At 35.3% G+C, this 18,687-nt stretch overlaps 1 protein-coding gene across 1 annotated transcript in view; it reads left to right on the top strand.

Annotated features, from left to right (window-relative positions):
- The window catches only part of DNAH8 (dynein axonemal heavy chain 8), a 112,120-nt gene that overhangs the window by 15,405 nt on the left and 78,028 nt on the right, over window positions 1–18,687 (top strand). The window contains exons 13-26 of the mRNA XM_041477031.1: window positions 8–143; window positions 913–1,100; window positions 2,022–2,102; window positions 2,890–3,006; window positions 5,473–5,592; window positions 6,331–6,460; window positions 7,503–7,618; window positions 8,553–8,659; window positions 9,563–9,577; window positions 9,609–9,669; window positions 11,148–11,337; window positions 12,982–13,172; window positions 14,833–14,959; window positions 17,941–18,176. Of these exons, the coding sequence (XP_041332965.1) occupies window positions 8–143; window positions 913–1,100; window positions 2,022–2,102; window positions 2,890–3,006; window positions 5,473–5,592; window positions 6,331–6,460; window positions 7,503–7,618; window positions 8,553–8,659; window positions 9,563–9,577; window positions 9,609–9,669; window positions 11,148–11,337; window positions 12,982–13,172; window positions 14,833–14,959; window positions 17,941–18,176 (1,815 nt within the window). The remainder of the gene's footprint in view (window positions 1–7; window positions 144–912; window positions 1,101–2,021; window positions 2,103–2,889; window positions 3,007–5,472; window positions 5,593–6,330; window positions 6,461–7,502; window positions 7,619–8,552; window positions 8,660–9,562; window positions 9,578–9,608; window positions 9,670–11,147; window positions 11,338–12,981; window positions 13,173–14,832; window positions 14,960–17,940; window positions 18,177–18,687) is intronic.

The raw sequence follows: 18,687 nt of genomic DNA, 5'->3' as shown, positions 1-18,687 counted from the left end.
TTAACAGAAACATTCAGATATCTTGGCAAGTCCAGAAGGTAAAGCAGTTGTTCAATCATACAACAAATTTGCATATGTATTGGTGGAGTTCGAGGTAGTCTATCATAATGCGTGGATGAAGGAAATTTCACAATTACAATATCGTAAGTAATTAAATATGCACTTGCTTCTTTAAATTGTTGTTGAATAGTAAGTTAACATAAATCAGATTATTTTTAAAGCCTCATTTACCCTTAAAATGTGCAAGTAAATAATGATCCAATTATCAGACTCAGTAATACAATCTCAGTGCTTTACTGACCTTGATACTTGGCTTTGATGCAGAGGATTGCAGATTTGGTACACTGTTTGACAGATAATTGCTAAATATTAGTGACACAAATTTAAGACACAGATAACTGTTGTATTTAAATTCCCTATGTGTACTATTTAGTAATTCCTTCTGGGGTTTTTTCCCCAGTATAATAATTCATAACTTTGTGTTGCCCCAGTCCCTCTAAGGACAAATATTACTAAATACCTAGAAATATTACTAAATACTTAAAACTCTTTCCATAGCAGGCATGTTGTGAAGTTGTGTCCTTTTTGTATAGCCCATGATAGTCAGGCATTTTGTTTCCTGGTGCTCAGAGAACGAATTTCATGATTTTTTTAACTTGGGCTGATAAAAATTATGACACAAATAAGACTGCATCTGAGGTTTGTTTAGTTTATGAAGAGAAGGGCAGAAAGTTAATATGATGGAAGTGGGTTGTGTATTTTCTTGAAACTGAAAACAACATGAAGCTATTTCACAAGTAACCCTACATACTTAATCACTATATTGTAACATTAGAAATATGGATTTCATAATAATTTATAGAATTTAAACAATTGCTTGTCTTAGATACTGATACTAGAATGTCTTTACAGTCTTACAATCCACGATACTTGTGCGTCATCCTACAACTGAGAAGTTCCTGGTTAATTTTGATCCCCAAATTCTAGAGATTGTGCGAGAGACAAAATGTATGATAAAGTTGGGTCTGGAAGTACCAGAGCAAGCAGTCAAACTAGCAGTAATGGAAGATAAATTGAAGTCAAACAAGTTGCAGTTAGAGGTAAACTTGAAAAGTATTGTGATTGCTGTTTAAAAAAAATTAAATTGAATGTGTTTAAACATGGATTTTTTTCTATAGCTGAAGATTAAAGTTGGGTAAGAGGTAGTTTAAGGTAAATTTGCAGAATGCACACGTGGACATAGAAAATCTCATTTGAAAACCCCCTGCTAAGTCCTGTGTGGGCTGGTAGATACTTAAATATAAGAATATGTACTTCATATACCCAATGGCACACTAAGTATACTTAAGTCATTAAATAGTTTAAGCTATACAAATAGTTTTCACAGTCTGAAAATCAGTAAAATGCAGGGGTTTAGAGTTTTTGAGAAGAAATATTGGAGTTAGTCTGGTTTGGAATATATGGTGAGCCAGAGAAATGTGAAGAATTTTGCAGGTTACCTGCAAGAGAAGTTACATTTGTTATACCTATTGTAGTCTCCGCTATGGAGTTATTTCAAGAGCCTGTATCTTGTGCATCATACAATACTTTTCTCTGTGTTTGTGTGCTTATGGCATAAGAGAAGAGGATATTTTAAAACTGGGTTCATACCTGACTTAAGCATCTAAAAGATATGATACTCAATATTAAGAGGGTAATGCAAGCTACAGTCACTAAAGATCAAGCTGTCTTTAGTTCCAGAGAAAGTTCATTCTTTTTCTGGTTTTATGCCTTAAGGAAGTGTTACACAAAGGTGGCTTTCATTCCTCCTTCTACAGCATGATACGTATTCATTACATCCCAGAAATTATGTTCATAGGTATGTAATGTCTGTGTAAAATTCTACATTTTTTTGCAAATACAGCATTGTGCAGTTTTCAGTATCTTTTTTTAGATGATTTGATTGTATGACAGATTGTTTTCTTGAGTAAAGAGATGTTTTAAATATTCTGCTTGATACAACCCTTTCTAATAATCAACAGGGTGTTGTCCAGTCTTATGAAGATTTGTGTAAAGGAACACGAAATGTGTTTGTAAATCTGATGACACCAAAAATACAAAAGGTTAGTATTGCTGCATGAACTCATATACCTCATAAGATCTTAAAATAGCTTAATAATAATTTATAATTCTGAAATATTTAGATGGATCTGCCTGTTGTGAACTTAATGGATTTTACTGAGACCTTTAAGACTAAAAATTTGTTCTTTGGATCCTTCATACAGTCCTCAAATTATGTGCTTTACACTCAAATAATCTTAGTGCCTATGAGACAGAAGACCAGTAGAACAAAAAAATATGGTATTTGAGGTCTATCTGTCTCCACAAATCTCTGGCTTTAACACAGAAATTCGCTCAGAGGGAATTATTAACTTTGTAAATTGAGTCTCTTCAGTAGTCTAGAATGCTACACTGTGATATTTTATGCTACACTAAAAGTGCAGTTTTATTGGAGACACAGAATGTCTGTCCCACAAGCTATTTTGTTTTGTCAGACATTTACAAGTGTACGTATATGAATGTTTTAAGTAACCCTCCCCATTTTGGTTGTAAGTAGTCACACCAAAAAGTTGCATAGTTTATCTTAAGTTTGTATAACTACACAGTTGGACAGAAGTGTGAGAAACGAAAAACCTGAGGCTGTAGTATGCACTACCTTCCCCTTCCTTTCTATTGCATAAATTTCTTTGACCTTTTTTGTTGGAAGCATGTAACCTCGCTTGCACACCACTCTGATTTATAAGCAATGTTAGTGAATATAATAGTAGAACATGTTTTAATTGTTTTCTCTTGTGTTTTTTTGTTTGTTTTTGTTTTTTTTTATCTGTTAAATTATATTTTTATTCTTAGATGGAAGCTGTGTTGAGGCAAGGACTTACCATGTTGACTTGGTCATCTGTCACGCTGGAAACTTTCTTTCAAGAAGCTGATCAAGTTCTGCATGTATATAGACAGCTTTTGAGAAGGGTAAGCATTTGCTCACTATATAAATAAAACCAGTACCTTACAGAAATTATTTCAAGGATGCTATTTTTCATATTCAAACATAATACGTGCTTATTTTTGTACCATACATACAAATTTTATTGCTTTTTAAAATAGGTTCCTTTTCTTGGAATAGGGATACACTCAATGATTCTCTCTTATTATTGCCATCATATATTTGATTTTTCCTTCTGTCTTCACTTCTTGTCTTCAGATTCTGCGGCTTTCACTCTGATTTTCAGAGTCAATGCCTGTCTTTGAGTGTTTGTCCATGACTGCAGCTGCATAAAAGATACTTCTATGTAAAAACTGTTGAGTGTAGAACTTTGGAGCATTAACTCTTTCCATAGCAGGCACGTTGTGAAACTGTGTCCTTTTTGTGCAGCCCATGAAATAATGAAGGAGATAATGTTTTTTCCTCACTGTTTTCTGCATGCTGCTCTGTGCTCTTTTACTCTCTTGGTATTCATCACATGATTTCTGAACTCATTTGATTCCATATTTAATATCTACATAAGTAATCTGGATGACTGGATCAAGTGTACCCTGACAGTTTGCTGATGACACCAAGCTAAATGGGAAAGTAGAGAGCCACCCGACAGGAAGACCTGAATAAGCATGAAGTGTGGGCTAGCAAGGACCTTACAAAATTCAACAAGGAGAAATGTAAGGTCTTGCACCTGGGCAAACATCATCCAGGAGTGCAGCATAGGCTGAGATCTACGTCATCTGGGCATCCTTGTGGATAACAAGTTCAGTGTGAGTGAACAGTGTGCTGCTCCAGTAAAGAAAGTCGGCAGGATGTTGGGTTGCATAAATAAGCAGTGATGACAAATAACCATCCTCCTCTGCTCGGTGCTGGTGAGGCCAAACCTGGAACTGTATTCAGTTTTGGTCCCTGCTATACAGAAGACATTTGGAGAAGGTTCAGGGAAGGGCCACAGTGATGATCAAAGGACTGCGAAGCCTGAAAAAATGATGAAAAGTTGAGAGAAATGGTTTTTTTCAACCTTGATTAAAGAAGGCTTAGGGGACACCTTATCATCGTGGTGTAATATTTGAAGATTGGCTGCGAAGAAGATGGAGACTCCCTTTTTACAATGATTTACGTGGACAATATGGGGGGGTAACGGGTATAAGTTACTCACGGAGAGTTACCAATTTGACACAAGAGGAAATTTTTTTGCAGTGAGAACAGTCAGCCACTGAAATAATCTCCCACTGAAACCCCAGTGTCGGACAATTTTGAGAGTCAGCTGGACAATGTGCTGTCTTGTCTAGGCTGTGCTTTTGCCAAGAAAAGTTGGACCAGATGATCCTTGAAGTCTTCTTTCAACTGGGTATACTATGATTCTATGATTAAACATGCTTGAGGACCAGTATTGGCTTGGTTTTTTTTCTCAAGACTTTAGCTTGACAGTCAGATTGCCCTTCTGGTTTGATGGTTAAACTGTGTGACTATTATCTTTTCTATGAATATTGTAAATTGTAAAGTGTCTCCTTTGGTAGGAGATTGTTAGTCACTGGTCAGTGTGTCTAGTTCTTTTTATGTATGGCAGAAAATCATAATTGTGAACAATGCTCTGTTTGCCACTGAAACCCAAAGCTAGAAAAATGTTTCTTTGTCAGAAATGAACAGTTTTGTAAGCCTGAGTATATCTAAAATAACCATGTTTTTACGTAAATTTAGGTTGTATGCTTTTTTTTTTTTTTTTACTTCTCCCTCCCATATCAATTTTAAAAAGTTAACTTTGGTTAGACTTTTGATTTCTGTGAATGGGGTATTATTGTCAAACAGGAAAAAAGTGATGTGAAATGGAAGCATGAGGTTTATTGTGAAAAACAAGATGGAATATCACAGATGCAGACTACTTCAGACAAAAGATTAAAATATGGGCAGAAGTAATTTTTACTTGGATTCTGCCATGGTGAAAAACAATTCAATGTAGTTGACTGTATACTAATAATGCTTCAATTTAGAATTAAAAACTCAGCAAAAAACTGTGTTGACTAAAAGAAGGAGAAGGACTGAAGATTAACCTGTAAGCAATTTACAGTAAACCCCCCACTTGCCTTACTGCTAGAATTGTGGTTAGTAAGATCATGAACAAGTATCCAATTATATTGACGTAGCTTGTTCTATTACTCTGTTTTATTTAATCTAGAAGCAGTGTACCTTGCATGACAGGAATGATCTAGAGTCTGACTTTTTGTTGCTGCCTGTCTGCCTAAAACTGCAGTTAAACCAGCCAGGATTCTTTGGGAGTCTAGTAATTGTAAATAACCCTTAAGTTACCATAACATATTCACTTGGGGAATTTTCTACTCTGTAACATTCTTGCATTTATTTTTCTGCAATACATTTTTTACCTGTTAGAGCACTCTAAAATGGAATACATTATGCTTTAAAGATAAGTGTATGGTATTAATGTGGTTTTCTCTTTTTAGGTAACTGTTACAAGTGACGTGCGGATTGGTTCAATATTAAAAGACATATCAACAACTTCTTTAGTTAGCTTACCAATAGATGGTACTATCAAAATAGAGGATCTGTTGACTGACAATGAGGTGTGTGCAACTTTACATCTTTCAACTTGAATTTTAGGGCACGTTAGAAAAAATGCCTTTGTAAATGAAAATAAAACTAAAAAATGCTCTACGTGGAAATACAGAACTTTATTTGCAATTAAATTATTTTGGTTAAAATATTTTATATGAAGTTATATTGGTTCTTTGGTATTTAAGATACTTAAGCTGTAGTATGTCATAGATAATCTTATTTAAGTGCTTTGTACTTTGGTGAGATTTTTATGTATGAAGGACCTCAGAGATATATAGCCCTTCTTCTCACCTATTTTTTTCAAATTGTTGTTTTTAAATAGAAGGCAAAAAGTACTTTCCAACAAGTATATTTGAGAATCTGAAAGTTTTCTTATTACAAAATAGGCTAAAAATGTATTAATTATCAAATCAGTGCAAATAAATAAAATTATTAAGGACAGTTGGAACAGTATTTGGGTAATTTCAGATTCAGAGCCAATATTCAGGATTTTTTTAAGCACCTAAAAGTACCATTACATTTTAAAAACTAGACTTTTTTAGGCATTAAAAATATAGTGATAATATAGCAGAAGTTTTTATAAATATAAAAGCATACTCTAATAAATATGTATGTTTCATTGAAATGGTTTTGGTCTGATTAATACAATATTCAGGGAAATGTTTTGAATCTCCATGAAGAGAAACAGTAATAAGATAATCAGTGATAACTGATTAAGATAATGCATTGATATTTTTATTTAACAGGATTATACTAAAGAATGTTCTGAGTTATTGAACATCAAAAGCATGCACATTGAAGATGCTGTTCAAGATCTAATAGATCTATTTGAAAAGAATTATGAATTTCCATCTGTTAAGCCCTCAGAAATACAAGGTAGTTAATGTTGCTTATTTAAATAAAAAGTTCTGTAGGCTTTAGCTAGTTTTTATCAAAACTGATCTGTTTTATCTAATTTGCTAAACAAATTTTCCTCACACTACAATTTCATCTGTGTCACAGCTCTGACTTCTTTAATCACTGCAAAACTAAACCACTAGTTTGTGAAGTACAGAGATAACTCAGTTGTGGTGGGGTTTCTAGAGTTATAAGCTGTCCTGTTTAGATCAGCAAAATATTTGCTCTAGAGGAAGAACATTCAAGTTCCATTTCTATCAGTCGCTCATCATAACTCTCCCATGTCACATCTCCCCACCTGTAAGTGAAATCCAGTGTTCCTCTCTCCTCAGTTCTGTCAGCTATTTGGTACTGTCCCTCTTTTTTTAACTTTCCTGCAGCAGTAGAATAATGTGCTTTTCTGGCTGGTCAGTTTAAATTAGTATAGTGAAAGGCTGGCACTTGAATGACTGGTTCCCACTTCTTTGGAGTGTCTTACAAAGATTTTAGAAGATCACATGTTGTTGTAAGAGAAATAGTTTATATTCGGAGGAAAAAAAAATGTTTTAAGGAAAAATTTATTTTGAGGCTTAATCACTAATGGAGTTCTTTTCTTTAATGGGATTTTTTCCTTCTGGGTTCAGGTTTCTCCAGCTATAGAGGCATAGGCAGGGTCAATACTGCAGGTGGTTCAATAGGATGCAAGCAGAAAAAGATGACACAAAAATACTTCTCTGTCCTTTGTTAAATTGTTTATGCTTATTTTGATTTTTTTGGTCATTTTCACTGATATATTAATGTCTGCCTATACATCTTGAGTAACAGATAGGTAGTGCACCATGTTTGCTAAGCTAAGGCTTATAAGCTGGACTCTAAACCACATTCCTGGTGTGAAAAAGTGTAATGAAATAAAAATAATTTTTGGTGATTCACGTATTACTAAACAAAAGTCAATATTGGTTTGCCTCTAATGAGGGGACAGCATGCCTTAAAGCAGAATATTTGTATAATAATAACTTTCTAATTTTTTTTCAATTTACAGGAAAAGAAAAACGTATAGCATTTGAAGGTAAAGAAAAGGAGAAAGAAAAACCTCCTGCTGAAGGATCTCAAAGTGAAGATAGCAAGGGCAGTAATAAAGAAGAAGAGTTTAAAAAGGTAAATTATATAGGAAAATAAGGAAATAATTTTTAGGCCAATTGGATTAGTAAACAGGATCTTGAGTTTTGGTAGCTGCATATCTATGTTACAGAAAGACATCACATGGACAGTGTCAAATGTAATGTACAAATGATGAAATAGGTTACCTAAAAAGTGCATTTAAGATGGATTTTAGCTTTCACAAGTATATTGCATGTTATTCCAATTATCACCTTTTTTAAAAAAATTCTTGACACAAGTGGTAAGTGTAAAAATTGGAGACAATAATGTGACTAAGCCATAACACAGACTTTCCTTCTTGGGTAGACAGGATCTTTTATCCTTTCTATCTTTCTCTTCCAACTTCATCAACAAAGATTGTCATTGTACTTTTCCCATGAAGAATGCAATTTCTTCATGTTCAGCAGAGAAAGAAAGTAGAAGTAAAGAACGAGGACTGTCAAACGTGGAAGTACAAATACAATAATGCTACAATGTTGCAATTTTTCAAAATATGATCATTTCATGTTGCCGTATTTTCATATTCTTAATCCAGGTGCATTTTACTGTATTTGTCTCTTATTCATAAATTGGTATATGTGCACCAATATTCTTGGGTAATTCATGGTTTAGTTTTGTGGCTTGGTTTTCTGTTTGTTCTTTTTTTAATATGGAGAGCTTTTCTGAAGGAGCGTATTTCAAACAGATTTCAGTATTCTGTATCTGAATAAGACAAGTTGCTTCTTCACATACTATATTCTTTTTCCCATGCAGCTTTTACTTATTTACTTACTTACAACTCCCCAACTTCTCACTTTGTGTTTTTCATGTAGCTTACAGCACAAATTCCTTCTGACAAAATCTATTAGGTTTGACTTACAATGTTTGTGCAATAATTTTCAGGTTCCTATGTGAACATGATGCTAGATAATGTATGGTTTATTTATTACAGAACTGTAAAGACTTACTTGCCTATTTCAGTCGCCGGCTCCTAGTCAGTCTCCAGAAAGCAACCCGACTGTCTTTGGATCGTATTAAAAGAAGAATGAGTGTTCCAATGTAAGTTGCAAATGAAGGATTCCCTCAATAGTATGCACTCTTTATGAATTCTTCATGATAATGGCAAGATCCATACAAAATCACTCCCCTATGTTCAGTATGATTTCTATAGATTCTTCTCTGTTTGAACAGGCATACAGTTCAGAGATGAATTATTTCAATATATATTGTATATATATATATTGAATATTGAAAAGCCTCCTTAGAATTCTATTAAGAGAATTTATTCAAGCAAGTGAAGTTTATGATGTTTTGTCATTAATGTTTGTTAAAGTCTGAATTGCTTTTTTTTTTCCCCTAAGGATATTTTTCATAAAAAATGTATTGAAATCCTTGTCAAAGTCAATAGGAATTTTTTTGGTTGTTTCCTTCATATTTGTCTACTGTATCATATTGTTGAATCCTCCCTTATTTGGTTAATATACCACAGCATTTAAAATTTTACTTTGCTCCATGTTGTTAGGTTTTAATTTCAGTTTTGAGTAGGTTAACACCCTGTGTTTATAATTTTGCACTAGCTTGTCATCTTTGAAACTTTTTTTCTATTCTGTTGAATGCTTACCTAAAATATAGTGGGACAACTTTTGCTCTTGATACGTTGTTGCATTTAATGATCAATGAGACCTTCTTATGCCCTATTCAAAGCACTGGCAGAGTTCATCATTCTGAACCTGAGAGTTTAAAATCCAGAATCAGAAAATATTCTGGATAAAAAATTCTGAAAGCAATGGCTGGATCCAAGGTAGCCTTTATCAGAATGGTGGAGCTCTAGCTATTTTCTTTATCCTTTAAACAATAAAGTTCTGTAAGTTTTGGAAATAGTACATAATTTCATGTGAAAATTCTCTATGTGGCTTTGGTCAGAAAATGTAACTCAAAATTATATTTCTCAGATAAATTGAGGTTTTATGGTAAAGTGTTTATGATATATGTGAAAATCATTTTACAGCAAATCTCAGGATGTCACTCCTTTTCTAAAAGCAGAAGTACACCTTGATATTCCCAATCTGGTAAGTTTTATTTTATATAGGTAAGATACATTGTCTTAGAGTTATCTCTGCATTTGTCCAAGTGCAGGGTGTGGGCACACTTCCACTGAACCAGCAGCATCTGCTCCAAAGGAGAGCAGTGGCTCATATCTTTCGGTGTGCTGAGAGCACTGATGAAATGTGCTTACAGTTCCAGTGCTCTGGCATCTGTCTCAGTAGTGCTTGCAGAACCTTGCTTTTTAACCTTCTGTGGTTTAGCAATTACATTGCAATCCATTCTTCCGTGTTCTTTGCAGAATGATTACAGTTCTCACAGGTACTAGCTGCATTACTGGAGTAGGTTCTACATCTTGCTTTATTCTTATGCTTATTCTTATGCTTATTCTTATTCTTATTCTTATTCAATTCTTACTTGTGTAATCTAAATCTGTTTGTTGAATTTCAATAATGACCATTATCTTTGCTCAGTTTGACTTTAGTCACCTAAATGGGAAGTTAGATGGCCAGAATGAGGAACACTGAACAAAAATAGAAGAATCAAAACCAGAAAAAGGAGTTGTGGATTTCTGTGTACAGGGAAAAAAAGGCAGCTCAATTGCAAAGAAGTAAAGCATTAGTTGTTTTCTTTTGTAGAGTAAGATCACTATGTGTCAGCAATATGTATTTTATATTTTATGAGAGCAAGTTACAAAATTTCTCAAATGTCTTATAAGGATTGATGGGTTTATATTGAAATTACAATAAAAATGTTCTTAGATTATATTCCTTTGACATTGAACTAGTGTTCATATCACCATTCTGTTATATATTCACACTGTGTGTGTGTGTGTACACATGATATGTAAGTTCTGCCAGAGTGTAGAACGTTTACCTTGTTGATACTTGTAGAAGCATAAAGTACCAAGCTCCACCCACTACAAAGTAGGTACATCTCTCTTTCCAGTCCTCAAATGCTTGGCTGATCCAGGGCAGTAATCAAGTAATTCTGGGGAAAATACCACTTTGCTAGTGCTAAACTCTAATAAGAGTTTGCAAGAGCCTTGCTTTTATGTATGTGGCTGATCATACATAAGGCCCGAGAAGGGTGGGAAGTGGTGGTTGCGCCATAGCGTGCGATTTCTAATGCTTTGTTATTCTTGAGTGTAAAAAACAAGGTTTGCAACGTATTCCCACACATTATATAAAAGTTATTATAAAAATGGTGCTTAAAATGTTGTAGGAGTTTTTTTAATAGCTGTAAAAAAAGCCAATAAATCTATCTGCTTATATACTTGGTTGTCTTTTCACCCACAGTGTGAGTGCATGATTAGATGGTAGATCACCACAGTTGTTTCATCTCTTTAGATGCAATTCTGAGCCAGACAACCTGCTAAAGTTGTATTTTCCAGCTTCTCTTCTGGGGTAAACTCTGCAATTCACTATGGGTGGAGTAAAACTGAGGTCTCAAAAATGACAATCAGTTGCATTTATTTCAACAATTTTTCAACTGTTTTAAATAGGTAATTGTTCCCAGTTTAGATGATATACAGCATGCCATCAATCGCATGATTAATTTAACACTGGAAGTAAATCGAGGAGTTGCTCAGTGGGGACAGAGGCATTTGCAAAAATCTATTTTAAAAACAGAACCAGGCACACAGCAAGCAGCTTCTGCAGGATCACAAGGAAAAAAAGCCAAAAAAGGGGAAAGTAAGTGGTTTCTTTAGGTTTTGTTTTACTTTTCATTTTACTTTTTGCTTTAATAACTATGCCATATTTAAATATTTGTGAATAAGCTCATTTTTTGTCAGAGAAGCCTACTGTGGATTATGTTACATTAATTTTGGTGGGTTTATTTTGATTTAATTTGCTGTATTTTTCAGCTTTTCAGGCTTACATAACTTATTGCAACTCTGAAAAACAGTAAGCAAAAAACTTTGAAAAATTCCTACATTCTGAATATTTTACTTAAGACAAAGTAAACTGTTGATCAATCTTTTTACCTCCTCATTGTGGAATGTAGCCATAATGATATAGCTGAAACTGTAAACCATGATTTTATACTAAAACTCATTGAAATATTGAGATACAGCAAGAGACAGATTTCAGGAAAGATTTAAATTGCTGGATGTATTCCTAGACTGGATAAAAAACACCTCAAATATTTTTACATGTGAATGAAAAATATTTGACTGGAGACAGACCTACATCCATTTTAGTCAAATAGTTTACTTCTTAATATTATTTCCAAGTGTCTCTCCATACATTTTTCAAGCCACCATAAAAGCCTAAATATGTTTTTACTGTCAGTTTTTCTTAGCTGTTTGACCCAGTGATATGCAGTCCAGTTGTATCTTTGTTATCATTCCTTTGAAAAATCTGTAACATCTTGGAAAGCTTTTCCTTCTGACAGTCCAGAGCTGTTACTTTATTCTTCTACTGGCATGTATTGTATGATTCTCACCTCTTTTAATGGGCTTCAAGCAGGGTGGTAGGAGCCAATCCTTATCAGACACTCAGAGTCTTTTCCTCTGCTGTGTCAAAATACAGCATCAACAAATGACTATTTTCATCACCTTTAACTAGACACCAGCAACACCTGGGGGCGTATGTTAATATTGTAGCAATGAGATTATGGAGTTCTCTGGTAAGGATGGATGAATCTGAGACTGTTTCGAGGAAGCAGACCCCAGAAAAGGCCTTCAGAGTAAAAGAGAACTTGAAGCTGCCTCAAAATCCCCTCATTAAACAATATATGCTGTGGGAAGGGTGGATTTTTCTTCTTTGTTCACTGAAATCTGCTTCAGAATGCTCAGGGATTGTTATGACAGAAGTAGCTCATCAGATCTGAAGAATATCAGTTTCTATATTGACCCTGATTTTCTCAGCAATTAATCAAAGAGTTCAAGAAGTTTACACTGCTTTAAGCAGTATGTACAATTTTAAAACTTCAATTTTAAGAATTTAAAAAAATCATTAAATAATGTGGAATGTTTATGAGGCCTTTGATGTTCTGCTTACAATTACATTAAATCAAATCGAATGAAATTTCATTTCATTCATTCATTTCATGCATTCGTTTCATTCATTGAGAAAATGAAATTTGTGAATGAAGAAGATTATTTTCTTTCCATTTGAGAACCTTCATTTTAGACTGAATTTGCTCTAGCTGTATAGTGCCTGACATAATCTAGCAGCTGGCACTTCACATTAAGCAGTGTGACAAATCTTTGAAGAAGGATACTCAGCCTTACTGAAAAGCATCATTGCTCAATTTGGTATGCATAGGTTTAGAAGAGAATTCTAATCAGATTGTCAACAATTCATTGATTTACATATAATTTTATTTTACAGAAGGAGGTGATGATGTTGTCAGAAAGATAAAAAATTTTTACTCGGGTGTTGCGGAAAATGAAGCTATTGCTAAAATAATTGTGATCCTCTCTTCTGCTGGGAATTCTCTAAAAGAAGGAGTTAGCGAAGTTCTGCAAGAGTTTGATAAATATAAGGTGTTGTGGACAGAAGATAAAGATACCAAATTTCAGGTCAGTTTAATGATTATCACTTACAGGACTATTCTTCATTAATCCTATCTTTTGAAATCAGAAAACATTGTGAAAACTCAAGGAAAAAAAAAAGTAAATGTGTAGAAAACACATTTACAGCTGAAATTCTTCTTTTATCTTTCTGTAGGAATGGTACTGTATCTGCTAATACAAATTGCCGGGTTCCTTGTTCCTCCTCGTTCTTACAGGAGAAGTAATAGCATTTTACTTCTGTGTAAAATAAATGCTTGTGTTTTGGTTTGCCTTTTTGCGCTTCTGTGCCATTCTAGATACTGAAAACCTGGTAGTTGCTTTATTTTGTTTGTGTAACTCTGGATTTTTTGGTCACAAAAAACCAACCCAGTTTGATATGAGGCATGTCTCTATGCAAACACAGGTAGCACAGGGAAATAAGAGGAGTTGGAGATACACACACACCTGCAAGGCCACTGGTATCACAGGGATTTGGTAGGGTGGCACCTATGAGTGGAGTGTTGGAATGGAGGGACACGGGCTCTTTAGGAAGGCTAGGCAGGGAAAACCAGGTTAGGATCAAAAGGAGAGCAGGGACAGGATGATATTATAGTGGAGATGTGCTACAGGCTGCCTGAGCAGGAGGTCCGAGCAGATGAGACTTTCTGTAGACAGACAGGAGCAGCCTTGCACTCATAAACCCTGATCCTCATGGGGACTTCAACCACTCTGATAGCTGCTGGAGGAGCAACACAGCAGGGCATAAGCAATCCAGGAGGTTCCTGGAATGTGTTGCTACTTCTTTGACCAAGTAATGGAAGAGCCAAGGATAAGAGGTGCCATACTCTACCTTGTTCTCACCAACAAGGAGGAGTTTGGGGTGGGGAAGGTGAAGCTCAAGGGCAGTTTTATGCTGCAGTGACCATGAAATGGTAGAATTCAAGATGAGTTTTTATGGGTTAAAACCCCACCAATTCATAAGCAGGGCTGAAAATTTCCTGCTAGTCTAATTAAAATCTTAAGTCTAACGTAATTAATGTTACTAGCTTGATCTAGTTACTGTCGAGGAATAGGCTACTGCTACAGTGAAACCTTCAATAATAAGGCAGTTAAGTTTCATACACACAGGTTTAATTTCTACATTCTTCCTTTTCCACTATGCTAACTCTTCCACTGCCTCTGGGTACTCTTGGACAGAAGAGTGGAAGTGGGATAAAGCTTTCAGCATTTATTATTTGCCCATGCAGTGTAAGCGTAATCAATACAGGCCTTAAGTAGCATTGCTGAATTGCAGCTTTTCAGAATCACAAAATGTTTCTGCCTTTCAGTTCTGCTCAGGCAACTACTTAGAAAATGTGTTTTATTGTGATTGTTTCTCACATAATTTGGCTTATGAGGTATTTTTCTGTAAGCTTGGGCATGTATATGATCTCTGTTTTCACAAAACAAGTAGGTCCTTAATATGTCATGGTTATCTATTTCTCTGTTGAATTGGAATTTCCCAACAAGGTTGAGTGTTAGTGACAGAGAAATTTATAAACATTCATTTTATGATGTTAGCAAGAAGACTAAAACCAAGTATAATAATGGTATACATTTTCAGTAATTACTGAATTACAGTTACAATGTGTTTTACCAAAATTATGGAAATGGACATTTGTTGATTGACGTTTTGAACTACACACAGGAATTTTTTGCTACTGGTCCCTCCCTGTCTGAAATTAAAGAAGAAATAGTTCACTACAATACGTTTGAGCAAGAGATGACAAATTTGAAACCTGTTATTCTTCTTGGTCCAATTGAATTGCACACAGGTATGACATTTCCTTATCTTAGTATGTACAGTAAGATAATGAGTAAAATAGTCACACAATCACAGAAGATTCATAATTGAAAGGGACCCACAAGGATCATTAAAGTGCAACTCCTGACCCTGCACAGGACCATCCCCAAGAATGGTACCATGTGCTTGAGAGTATTGTCCAAATCCTTCTTGAACTCTGTCAGACTGGTGCTGTAACCACTTCCCTGGGGTGCCAGTACCAGCCCAACTATCCTCTGGGTGAAGATCCTTTTCTTAATATCTAGCCTAAAAACATCTTTAAACCTAAATCTAATATCCAACCTAAACCTCCCCTGACACAACATCAGGCCATTCCCTCGGGTCCTGTCACTGGGTATTACGGAGATCAGTGCCTGTCCCTCCTCCTCCCCTCACAAGTAAGGTGTAACTGCAATGGGATCTCCTCTCAGTCTCCCCTTCTCCAGGCTGAACAGACCAAGTGCCCTCAGCTGCTCCTCATATGGCTTCCCCTCAATGCCCTTTATCATCTTCACTGACCTCCTTTGGATGTTCACTAGAAGTTTAGTATCTTTCTTATTTTGTGGTGACCAAAACTGCTCACAGGGCTCAAGGTGAGGCTGCCCCAGTGTAGAGCAGAGCTGGACAATGCCCTCCCTTGCCTGGCTGGTGATGCTGTGCCTGATGCTCCCAGGACATGCTTGGCCCTCCTGGCTGCCAGGGCACTGCTGACTCATCTTCAGCTTGCTGTCAACCAGGAGCCCCAGGCTCCTTTCTGTGCCACTGCTTTCCAGCATCTCATTCCTCTGTCTGTCCCTACATCCAGGATTTCCCATTCCACGTGCAGAATCCGGCACTTTCCCTTGTTAACTACACATGGCTGGTGAGTGCCCAGCCCTCTGATTTCTCGAGGTCTCTCTGCAGGGCCTCTCTGACTTCAAGTGAGTCAACAGCTCCACCTAGTCTGTGAACTTCCTTAGTATTCCTTCCAATTCTATGTCAATTCCTTAGTATTCCTTCCAATTCTATTCCTTCCAATTTATGAAGGTGTTGAAGAGCCTAAGGTCTACAATGGAGCCTTGTGGAACCCCACTATTGCCAGGTCCCCAATCTGATGTCACCTCATTCACTACAACCATTTGTGTCCAGCCTGTGAGCTGGACATGATGTGTTTATCCAGCTGTGTGCTTTGTCCAGAAGGATACTATGAGAGACAGGTTTATTCTTGTAAATATGAAGATATGTATTGAAATATATCTAGACATATTTCAATATTAATAGAAATCACTGAAGAGACCTCAACAACTGTCAGCCAGGGCTCACTCAGATCTTTCTAAGAAATCTGTGATTAAAAAATCCTCCATTCCCCTTACCTTCTCCGCTTGTAAATGTGGACACTAAGTTTTGTCATGAATGAGAAGTTGTTATGGAGGCTTTCCAAAGAGTTAATGAATGTGTATTGACGCTGATTTGGTCATCAATCATGAAACACCTTCTTTGGTACTGGTGAAGACTGGCACTTAACAGCATTAATGTGTTGTTCCCTTTCAGTGTTTGTTTCAGGAGGAGACATGGCTACTTAGTTGTCCCCATCTTCAGATCTCTAGCTCTCAGAACATTATGTTCTGAATTAAGCTGTTTATTCTATGGCATTTGTGCCACAGCTGATTGTGCTAAGGATTCCAGTGGCACTTATCCCTTTCACCTCACAGGTTGTTACAAGGCTAACACATCTTCTCTTGACCAACTATATGGTTGGTACCTAGTGACAAGTAGAAAATGTGTCCTGCTGCAAATATCAGTTTGGCTGCATGTCTGATGAGCCACCTTCTTCTTCTGACAGATTAGTTTGATTAGATTAAGAAGTAAAATGTAAAATTTGTCTTTCTTGCACATCAGAGAAGCAGAAGATGTCTGCTTTGAAGACTGGAGTTCATTTCAGGATCTTGGTGATGTGTTAACCCCATTTCTTTCAGTGAACAAGCAAAAATGTCAGACTGCTGACTGCACATTCTCATCCAGTTTCTGGATGTAGTTTCTTCTTAATGAGACCACTCTGGAAAACTCTATCTATTATTGTGTAGGAAGAGTAGGAAGAAAGAGTGCATCCAAAAGAATATGGATTTTGTTTATGGTCATGCGTGACCACTGCATCAAAGGGACCCAAGTCCTCTAGGTTACAGAGCAAAGATATTAAATGTCTTTTATTATCTGGTAGTTTCTTGGACTCAGTTTAGGTTTGGGAACTGCTTTCTTGTGATTTACAGATTTTAACTTCTTTAAGGGTGTGGTAATTTTCTTGACTTATCCCTGGGCTTCACAAATAATTTCTTTAATGTTAAATGTCACATTATTAAAGGAGAATCTATATCTGCTGCAAAATTTGTTTTGTGAGCAGAAGTGTTTTATGCTGTTAGTATATTTTGCTTTCTTTTACCAGAGTACAAAATGCTGCCTAATAAAATCCTAATTTTTTCTGAAAATAAATTTGAATTCTTGACTCTTCTGTCTCTTCAGTGTTGGTTTGTGATTATATATTAAGTGCATATAACATGATGTGTCACCTTACAGTTTTAGCTGTGAACTATTCCAAGTCCCAGTTTTGAAATCCCAAGATGCCATTTCCTCATTGGGTATAAAGCATTTAAATATCACTCATCTTAATACAATTGGTTAATGTATGTCAAAGCTATTCTCTGAAAATCCACATTAATAAGTAGATATTTTTTTATTTATTCATCTTCTCTATGTGCTCCAGTAGGTAAGCTTACCAATATGTTTTACAGATACCATAATATACAATAAACTAACAGAAATCTATTTAATTATAGTTGAAATTGTTTTGAAAGTTTTAAAATGCTGTAATGGAATTCCTTGTCTGCTGTTTTGCAATTGCTGATAAAGAACCATATGTGGTGATGTGGGCTTTTTAAAGGAAAAAATGAAGATATTAATTAAGTAATTGTTTTTTATTTTATTGTTTTTTAAAACCAGGACCACTGAAAAAAGCTTTAACAACTGAAGCCAATTCCTGGAAGATGGTCCTCTGTCGTTACTTAAATGAGGAATATAAAGCAAAATTGCTAGACATCGTGTCATTCATGAATGATTACCTAAACAAATTGGCTCGACCTCTGGTTGACTTAGATGATGTCAGATTAGCAATGGAAGCTTTAGCTACCATTCAAGAAAAGAGATCAGATATAGACATCTCTATGGGACCTATTGAAGTAAGATGACTTTTAATTTGTTATATTATAAAAATATTATTGTTATTATTAATAATAATATATATAATAATGTCACAGGATAAGATAAACTTTGAACTCTAACAAGTTCACTGTCTTGAAGAAACTAGGCCAAAGATGGGAAAAAAAATATTATTTTTTGTTTTTTATATTACAAATTATGAATCAGATAATTTAATAGATCCTGTATTGATACAAAACAGAAAAATTTTCTTTCTGAAATTATAATATAGAAACAATCCAGGAGACAACATGCAGAAATAAGAAGATGAGAACACAAGACAAGGGAACACTATGCTCCCTTTTGCTTTTCATTAGCCTTAATCCTCTTACTTTTTCTGTGTGTGTAAACAAACATCTTGATCATCTAACCCCTTGAAATATAGAGAATATTCATGAAACCACACATCACAGTACGCTGTCAAAAACTGGCAACATTCTTTTATTTTTTTCTATAAGAAAGAAGCTGAAAGGAGCTAAAGCGAGATAATTT

This window comes from Pyrgilauda ruficollis, unplaced genomic scaffold, assembly GCF_017590135.1.
Source record: "Pyrgilauda ruficollis isolate IOZ18807 unplaced genomic scaffold, ASM1759013v1 scaffold4, whole genome shotgun sequence".
NCBI lineage: Eukaryota > Metazoa > Chordata > Aves > Passeriformes > Passeridae > Pyrgilauda > Pyrgilauda ruficollis.
The sequence above is the reverse complement of the archived record's forward strand: the minus strand, read 5'-3'. Positions and strand labels throughout refer to the sequence as shown.